This window comes from Sodiomyces alcalophilus (genome assembly GCF_042370955.1).
Source record: "Sodiomyces alcalophilus JCM 7366 unplaced genomic scaffold ACRALscaffold_7, whole genome shotgun sequence".
Taxonomy (NCBI): domain Eukaryota; kingdom Fungi; phylum Ascomycota; class Sordariomycetes; order Glomerellales; family Plectosphaerellaceae; genus Sodiomyces; species Sodiomyces alcalophilus.
This window is the reverse complement of record NW_027263538.1, coordinates 2,828,530-2,838,366: the sequence shown is the minus strand read 5'-3', so window position 1 is coordinate 2,838,366 and position 9,837 is coordinate 2,828,530. Positions and strand designations below refer to the sequence as shown.

Below are 9,837 nucleotides of genomic sequence, written 5' to 3'. Positions count from 1 at the left end.
AGTAATAGGGCTCTAACCGGGACTATAAATCCTAAACAAGACCCACTATAAATAGGACCATTAACCTTATATAAAGGTGGTAATAAGGCTATTTAATATTCCAGAAACCCTCTAGATAATCTAGAAGTGGTGCTTCTACCTTTTACTAAAAAGGGAAGGTATAAGGATTTTATCTCTGAGTCCTTAGATCAATCTATAGATTAAAGAAGTAAGGCCTTACTATATCTATCAGAAGCTACCCTATTAGAAAGTTTTCAGCAGCTTACTATAGAGTCTATACTCTTAACTATAAACACTATACTTAAACCAGCTATATATAAACAAGCCTTAAAAAGCCCTGAAAAAGATTATTGGATAAAGGCTATAGAAGCTAAGATTCAAGAATTGAATAAAACAAATACCTGGAATATTATTCACGTTACTACACTTCCAGAAAAGGAAAAACGTAGCCTACACGTCTTAGGGGGGCGGTGGGTCTATAAAGTTAAATACGATAATACGGGAAAACCTATAATATATAGGGCCCGTTAGGTTATATAAGGTTTTAATTAGGTACTCGGTATAGATTACCTCGAAACCTTTAGTACTACCTATAGACCAGAAGGCTATAGGCTGGCCCTTATCCTTAGAGTGCGTCTCGGTTAGAAATTTAAACAACTAGATATTATAATTACGTTCGTACACGCTAATATAGATATTAAAAATATCTATACTATACAGCCTATTAGTTTTAAAAACCAAATAAGGCTAATAGTCGTATATACAGGCTTAATAAGGCACTATATAGGTTGAAACAAAGCCCTCGTTTATAGTATCAATACTTTACTAAAATCCTAAATAATTTAGGAGTAAAGGTATCACCTATAAATAATAGAATCTTTACGTATTATAAAGATAACGAAAAAGCCTTATTTTTATATCACGTTAATAATATAATTATAATAAGCCCTAATAAAAAGACTATAAATTGGTTCTATACGGAATTATCTAAGGATATATCCCTTAAAGATCTAGGAATCTTAAGTACGTTTTTAGGCCATTGAATTACTATTAATTCCGAAAGAAAAGTAATTTATATAAGCTAAACGGCCTATACCGCTAGAATATTATAGCGGTATAAAAAGCAAGCCTTAAACCGGCTGATACTCCTATTATTATAAAAATAACTTTGTTTCCTAACCAGGAAACTGCTTATTAAACCGATATAAATCAATATCAACAGGAAATAGGAGCACTACTATATTTATCCCTGCATACTAGACCCGATCTAGCCTTTACAGTTAATAGGTATGCAAGATATATAAGCAATCCTTTAAAAGACCATTTTATGGCTTTAAATAGGATCTAGGCTTATTTAAATACCTATCCTGATATTAGTCTTATTTACGACTATAATAAAGACCTTAATATCTTCGGTTACTCTGATTTAAGCGAGTCTGATATACCAGAAAACAGAATCTTAACAGGAGGTTATACCTGCTATATAGGGTTAAATAATCCTATAAGCTAGAATTCACAAAAACGAAAGACTATAGCCTTATTATCTACAGAAGCCGAATACATAGCTTTAACTAAATCCTATAAGGAAGTCGTATATATCTATAACCTATATCAAGACCTTATTACACGTCTTAGGTTAGATATATCGTTACAAACTCCTACCGTTTTACTTAATAACGAAGGAGCAAAGAAAATAACCTAAAATCCCGAATTTCATAAAAGAGTAAAACATATTAATAGGCAATATTATTACTGCCGTCAATTATACTCAGACGGAAAAATTAAACCCGTATATATTAATACGGATTATAATATAGCCGATATATTAACTAAGGGTTTAGCAGCTCCAAAGCATAAAACTCTTAGTGGCTATATAAATTTAGGCACTATAGAAGAACTTCCAACAGAGTATAAGAAGCCTGATTTTACCTTATTAACTGAATTTAAATATTAACAGTTAATCGATTAACAAAATCAGAGTAATTATAGGTTTTTTATTCCTAAAAAAGGAATTTTCCTATAAAATCTGTGGGTTTTTTATCTATACAGGTTTTCCTACTATAAATAAACTTAGGACATTTTTTTCCCCTAGTATCGAGGTTTTTTACCTAAATAAATATTACCTTTAATAAGCATAAATTGCTTTTAAACTTCTTATAACCAATAAGAAGAAACTAAGAAAAAGGAAAATAACACATATATCTCCTATAGCAGCTATCAAGCTAATCTAAGCTAGATAGTCTAGCTTACGAGGGGGTGTTAATATCTGCTATTAATAACTACTTTATAGTTATAGGCAGTAGAATCAGGAACAAAAAGATATATATCTTTATACTAATTTACCTATCTTAATATCTGATTATTAATATAGGTAGTTAGTAATACGGAGATACAAGGTACAAGCAGAGACAAAAGTCTATTACGCAATAAAGAATCTACTACGTAATATATTATATAATAAAGAGTCTACTGCGTAATGTATTATATAATAAAGAGTCTATTATATAATAAGGAAGTAGTCTATTACATAATAGGCAAAGCTTATTATTACTGCTTTAAGACTAGTCTCTCTATACTGTTTATCTATATATATCAGCTTCCTCTCCTTCTTCTTTCACTCCTTTTCTTACTCTTCTTTTTAATAATTACTATATTCTACTATCAGTGCTATAGAATATTACTCTATTCGATTCACCCAGCCTTCTATTCCTCAAGCCCCTTTTACTATCTCCTTCTTTAATCTACGGCTTCCAGTTAAGCTTGTAGATTTCATCCAAACTCTTACACTTTAAACCGTGGTATCGGAACGAACGGTTTAATTCGATTAGCTATCTTTAGGGGATAAAGGGATTTCGTACCGTCGGAGATAAGGATCTGCGACCGGGGGAGGATAAAGGGACGGCCTGAATAGGTAAAAACAGCCTAAAAAGGCAGGAGTCTTTTTGGTATTTCGAATAGAGTAAAAGGGTAGAAAAGAGTAGATTTCCTTCTTTGCTAACCCGGGCTTATAATCTTTTGATAGATTGGGCTATGAGTAGTAGGCTGTATGCGCGGAAGAGAGGAAAATCAAGCAAATAGCTGTTGAATTCGTAGATCCGTAGGATTACTGCTTATATCGTGAACGTGTATAGAACTGACTTCTGGGATTTCTTCCTGGATCCGGGGCTGGCAAAAGACCCTGGAAGATTGGGTGGCGACTGTTACGTTAACAGCCTACGCGACGGTTATCACGCCACGTTATTAGCTTAAGTAATAACCAAGATATCGTATTTATGATACTTAGTGTATTTATATAATATATATTATAAGCTGAGTATATATACACGTATAATACGTATAGTATTATAGTATAGGTTAAGCTAGTTATAAGGTAGACGTCTAGTTATATAGCTATGACTATATACTGTTTATTTTAACCTAGATATTACACTTATTATTATTATAATTATTACTTATTTATAAGTATAATATCAACACGTACTATGCCTAAAGGCTCCCTATATAGATAGGCAGGCGTTAGCGTTTAGTAAACGCCTCTTATATAGTCAGATACTACTGCTACATAAGATCTAGTACCTTGAATATAATTTCGAAGATAAGGCTAGTAATAACGGGGCGATCTATACATATTAGAGTGTGTTTTATCCCCGCCGTTACCAGGCTAATCCTTAACCGTTTAGTGTTTCTTGCCACTATCTTTTATACCTATATAGAGAGTTTATCGAGGTTAGATAGGCGGTTACAGAGGTATACTTTAAGCTCGGCGTAGGCGGACTCTATGCAGCTTATTACTCTAATACCGTAATTATATAGGCTCTTAATGGCGTATTCGTAGAACTAGTCTCGCCACAGTAAATAGGTAGATTCGAGATAGTTAATAAGAGCTATAATAGTTAATCTAGCCCGTGATAGTAAAGGGGGCGTAACTAACTAGATTATTCCATGCCGAATTACGGCTTTAGAGAGCTCTAAGGCTTTTCGAAGTTGTTCTTAGAGGCTGCGTATATGCAGGACTTCTATAAAGCGATAAACCCATTAATAGTCGAATTGTTAGACAAGGTTAATACCGAAATAGGTCTATTTGCCTGTGTCAGGGTATTATTACTATCCGTAAATTCGTCGCCGGTTAAGCTAATAACTTCTGGATTATCGGGATTTAGAGGGATAAGCTGGGTGGCGATAGCGTTATTATTATCCTCTTCGCGAGCCTCGTTATTATACGCGGTAGAGTTATTATTATAATAAGAATTATATACGGCTAATTTCGGTTAGTAAAAAAACTTTATACATATAGACTAATTAGGAAAGGTAGTCTACCTATAAGCTAATTGCTAGCTATAAAAGAATTTTATACCCTATATATACTATATAAACTATATAAACTATACTAAGTATATATGTAATAATCATAATTAAGCCAGTTAAACTACTATAAAAAGATTATGAACTTATTTACGGATAGGATAAGAGTAGTGCCCTCGAGAGGCCCGTTCCACTTTTTCTTTATGTATAGAGTAATATTCTTTATAATATACTAGATATAGATCTGCTATAGAATAGCAGGGAAAGCGATATCCAAAGTATTTTTAAAAGCTTTATGGAAGTTAGTGATAATAGCGCTTAGAAACCTGATACGCTCGCTGCCTATTACCGCCTTAATCCGATTATATACCTATTTAAAGGTATCGCGATTTTCCCTTAAGACTAAGATAAAGCAGTAGTTATACATGCTATAATCCGCGGCCACGCCTATAACCTTAAATAAGGGCCCGACTAGGGAGCCTAGACGGATTAAACTCCGGGCTATAGAATGTGGCTGGATGTGAGTTAATGACGCCACCCCTTATCTCCCTAAGTACCACAGCCAATTTATATATATATATCTTAAGTAGCAAATTCCACCTGTTATTAAAACACATATATCTCCATTCAGCCAATTTAGGTTCAAACCGTCCGCCTTTATCCTAACTCTATTTAACTCTACGGGCTTATAATAGCAAAGGTACCTAGGTATGTCTTTATGAATGAACTTATATGGTGTGTCTAGGCACTATAACGTACGTTGCGACTTGAATAGTATATATAAATTGGTTATGGTACTTAGAGCTTTCGGTCGTATAGCCATGAATCCACTGCCAGCCTTATTTTGTAGCCCGGATATTAATCCGTCTAGGCTCCCTAGTCAGGCCCTTAAATAACGGTATATTAAACCGGTTTACTTAAAATAAGGTTAGTTAAAAGTAATTAATCCCGGGATCTTTAATACTCGGTTACTAATAGAATAGGTGCAATCTATCATTAATAGTTCCGGGTCCTTTTACTATTATTCGATATAGTCTCGATAAGTCTAGAATATTATATTAATACAGCGGCTCTTATAGTTAAAACCCTAACGGATATAGTATTCGCCTAACTCCCTGGCCTTAATCTTGTCGAGGAAATACTATATTAAAGTTAAAGGCCCGTATTTATCGCGCTATAACTAGCCTTAATAATTTCAGATATCCTGCTAGCTAAGGATAAGACCGCTAGCCAGATTCTTCCTAAGCTTTTGCTATATTTGCCTAGTAATCTCCGGGGCCGTTAGTTTTCCTATTCCCGATAACTGCTCGACTATCGTCCTAATTAGAGATACGCCGACTATATATTAGGAATCGAGTCTCGTAGTCGCTAACGCGGCGATTCTACTAACGGTAAGGGGTGGGTGGTTATAAGCGTTCTTATCCGCGATAACGAAAGTCTATCCGTCCCTAGACTATACTATCTCGGCCCCCTAAGGGTATCCGATTTTAGTTATTTTAGTACGTCTAAACTACGCTATTAATACTCTTATAGGGCCGCCGCGGTTATAGGCGAGGGTTATATAAAAGACGTTACCGCCTACGCGTTTTCTAAAGCGTAATTTGACCACTCTAAATCTAAATTAGCGGTAATAGGCTTTTACGGTATCGAGCAGCTCTTTATGGGTGGCTATAATAAGGGCTATCGCCGGCTTCAGATAGCTATAGGATATCGTGAATTTTAGGGGACTTAGTGCTAATACAAATACACCTAGAATAAGCTATAAATTAACTCTTTATTATACCGGGTATAAGTTACTAAAAATTTATATTATCTTTTATCTGTCTTAAAGTATGGGTATATAACATTTAGAGCTAAGATTTTAGTTATACACGGGGTCGCTTTACCTTCCTAATTAGGGTTAAGTGGACAACAAATAGTGAACCGGGGGCGTATAAATACCGGTACTCAGAATAAAGGCGTATCACCAGAGCACCAGGCTTATAACTATCAGGGCACTAATATCGTATAAAGTATAACTTATATTCATCATAGACTATAAAAGAGTATAAGTGTACGATATCAAATATACAGGCAATAGAGAGGAAAAGCACTATAATATATCCATTAGACGTACCGCCGTATTCGGAGCAGTGTGTGACGTGGCTCTACTAATATAACCCATCGGGCTTATCGGGCTTTTCGGGGACCTTGGGCACAAATGCCTGACACAGGTTCGTACAGTCGGAATGGAATATCCTGCCTCTATACTATCCCCGATAAGCCTATATTCTATGCATTTAGTAGTACGAGGCTTCTCCACTGCTCGCTGTAGCTCAGCTGAGGTACAAGGTACTGTATGTGCATTATACGTAGTACCTATGTAGGTAGGTAGGACAGAGCTTCGTCAGATGATAGAAGCCTGCCTAGCTTAACCCCAGACACGTTCTCTATCCACGAACCAATCTCGACACCTGTGGCACGCACCTTCCCATCACGCTTTCTCTCGTTATTTTCGTATAATTGGGACTTTATCGTATAATCGGCAACTATGGCATCTGGATACGACAGAGCTCTCTCTGGTAAGCTATCTTCGCGACCATGTCTGATGCTGTGCTAATCAGCGATTAGTCTTCAGGTTCGTTTACATCAGTACGCCTCACAATGTGCCTTGATTAACCATCGTCACAGTCCCGATGGGCACGTTTTCCAGGTTGAATACGCAGGCGAGGCCGTCAAACGAGGTAAGAGCTGACCCTGGTCAATTCATGCATCGCTCTGTGCGTCCCGTATCTTCGTTATCTGTTTCATACTCAAGACCTCCTAGGGACCTGCGCGGTGGGTGTCAAGGGAAGCGACGTTGTGGTTCTCGGTTGCGAGAAGCGATCCGCAATGAAACTACAAGATACCCGGATTACCCCCTCCAAGATTCAGCTCCTCGACACCCACGTCTGCCTGGCTTTCGCCGGTCTGAACGCCGATGCTCGAATTCTCGTCGACAAGGCACGGTTAGAAGCGCAATCGCACAGGCTCACGGTCGAGGACCCTGCCTCGATTGAGTACATGACCAAATACGTTGCCGGTGTCCAGCAGCGCTACACCCAGAGTGGCGGCGTCCGCCCTTTTGGTATCAGCACCTTGATAGTCGGTTTCGACAACGGCAGCAAAGTCCCCCGGTTGTATCAGACTGAGCCATCCGGTATCTACTCGGCATGGTGCGTCATCCTGTCATGCAATTGCGTTTCCTGACTTGCCTGACTTGTAATTCATGCGGGCGATGCCTTTACTTACGACCCGTACAGGAAGGCCAACGCCATTGGACGCTCCAGCAAGACAGTGCGTGAGTTTCTCGAGCGAAACTACCAGGAGGATATGGATCGTGAGGCGACTATTCGACTGGCAGTCAAGTCTCTCCTCGAAGTTGTCCAGACCGGAGCGAAAAACATCGAGATTGCCCTAATGGCCAGCGGGAAACCAGTTGAGATGCTGCCGGTGGAAGAGATTGAAAATTATGTCAAGAATATTGAACAAGAGAAGCAGGAAGAAGCGGCCAAGAAAAAGACCGGTCGCACCCCAGGTACCGGCAGTGCTGCCATTCTGACCAGAGGATCTGGCGAAGGCGCGGGCGAGACCTGAGGGCTGTGCTTGCAACGTCTCAACAGGGTGCAAGGGGACCGATAAAACGACGCGAGGACATTTAAATTATCCTCAAAGACCACTGTATTACCACACTTAGGAGTATTTTTGTGAATCCGTGATGGAAACACCTGTCGAACTCGCCATGTATGCATGCCGTCGAAAGAGACCAGCTAATCATCGCGTCGTGATCATATCATCTTCTTACCAGAGAAATACTAATCTTATCCCAACTTGTCCGCGTCCTCGACGGGGTCAAATATGGTCCTCTTCCTGGCCGGTTTCACTCGGTCGTCCTTGATCATCCTATTGTCCACGCGTGCGTCCTCACCCTCGATTGAAATAGCAGGCTTGGGTGTTTTGGCCTCGATAATGAAGTGGTTATCGCAATGCGGGCAGTACTCATCCGCCTCTTCGAATTCATTTGCGTCCTTCCGGAAGCACTTTTTGCACTTCTTGCAGGCGAACGTCATCTCGAACGTCTGCAGGAGCGGATGCGACTCTTGTTCATGATGGCACTGGGCGCAGTCGAACCATTTCTTGCCTACAATGTCAAATGCGGTCAGTGACGTACCCCGACAAAAAGTCCTATGGATTAACAAAAGAGAGGAAGTAGTCATGGGGGGTTGACATACAGCAAGGGGAGCGTATCGCAACCTGCGCGTTGAGAATGTGTTTGCTAGGATTGCTGTTAGACGAGCCAGAACTGACGGGGGGTTGCTGGCAGTGGCCTACCACATGGTATTGGATAGACGAGACTAGCAGTGGCTTCACGAAAGAGAGTTGCTCCAGGTCCCGTTATGAGACATGTGGCACAATTGAAGACAGAACTCTGAAGTCCTCTTTTCCTGTGGGTTTTACTGTTCGTAGGTAGGTACTTTGTACAACAAACGCCGACTATCTTGGGCTTGGGTTACAAACTTGCAATGACCTAGGTAGGTAGGCAGAGGGGCACACTGGTTATCTCACACTGGTACGGTACTGGACTTCTTTTATGTACGTACACCTATGTCAGAGTTTCTCATAGAGATCCGTTATTGTTGCACAGGCTGGCCCGCATAAGGTGGGGAACTAGTTATTCCGGGCCGGTATCTGGATGTGGGTCTGCCGCAGGATTAAGGGCAGGATTTTGGCACGCAGATCAGAGGTTTCTATAGAATCGCGGTAACACGCATGGCCCTGGTCCGGTAACGCGTATACGCCCATCCTTTTTAGGACAGGTTACTAAGTCGGTCAGTCTACTAAAACTTTTTCGGAAATAAAATACCCCTAATTACGCTACGCATTACATTAAGCATTCGCCTTATAAACAGATCCTGATTGCGTAGGCCTATCGCGATGGCCTTAGTTAAAAAGTAATTGCGATTAAATTCGATATATCCCCTGGGTTAGTATAGGGTATCGCGAACTGCTATTAGTAATATACTTTAGCCTGGTTAAATAAAAAACGCTCCGGTCGCCCCCTTAGATTAATGGTTTATAAAAAAGGCTTATCTTACGGTTAATTTCTATTAACCCCTTCGTCCTACCTAGTTAGTTAATTACTAAGTGTGTATTATCTTATTCTAGATCTACTCTATTATAATACTATAACGAAAGGAAAGTCTATAGACTTTAGTTAAGGAAAAAGATATTATATAAAACGCTCGATAGCGTAGAATCGTAGAGTAATCGTAGTGTATTCGTTAACTAAGCGCTGACTTTAAACTAAGACTTTAACTTAAGGGTTTAAACTATATCCCTTAACGCACGCATAGAGATAGGTTCGGATTGGTAGTCCGTACGCGGCTATCGGTCCGACTATATACCGACGGCTCTATGATCGTCTTGTTATACTACCCCCCCTTTAACGAGTCTAGTCCCGTAGACTCGTGTTATTATAATACCTTTAATTACGCGTTTATCGCGATTGATTATCTC

The 9,837-nt window shown here is 39.2% G+C and overlaps 2 protein-coding genes across 2 annotated transcripts; one reads left to right on the top strand and one right to left on the bottom strand.

The window, feature by feature from the left end:
- Nucleotides 1–6,832: 6,832 nt before the first annotated feature.
- ACRALDRAFT_2029560 (uncharacterized protein) lies at nt 6,833–7,917 on the top strand (the record flags this gene model as incomplete). Its single annotated transcript, XM_071020598.1, has 5 exons — nt 6,833–6,863; nt 6,913–6,919; nt 6,973–7,025; nt 7,109–7,496; nt 7,584–7,917. 5 exons carry the CDS (start codon nt 6,833–6,835, stop codon nt 7,915–7,917), a joined length of 813 nt encoding a protein of 270 aa, XP_070872837.1.
- Nucleotides 7,918–8,141: 224 nt separating this feature from the next.
- ACRALDRAFT_2044133 (uncharacterized protein) lies at nt 8,142–8,657 on the bottom strand (the record flags this gene model as incomplete). The annotated part of the gene is made up of 3 exons (XM_071021405.1): nt 8,142–8,461; nt 8,553–8,596; nt 8,653–8,657. 3 exons carry the CDS (start codon nt 8,655–8,657, stop codon nt 8,142–8,144), a joined length of 369 nt encoding a protein of 122 aa, XP_070872836.1.
- Between the last annotated feature and the right edge of the window lie 1,180 nt (nt 8,658–9,837).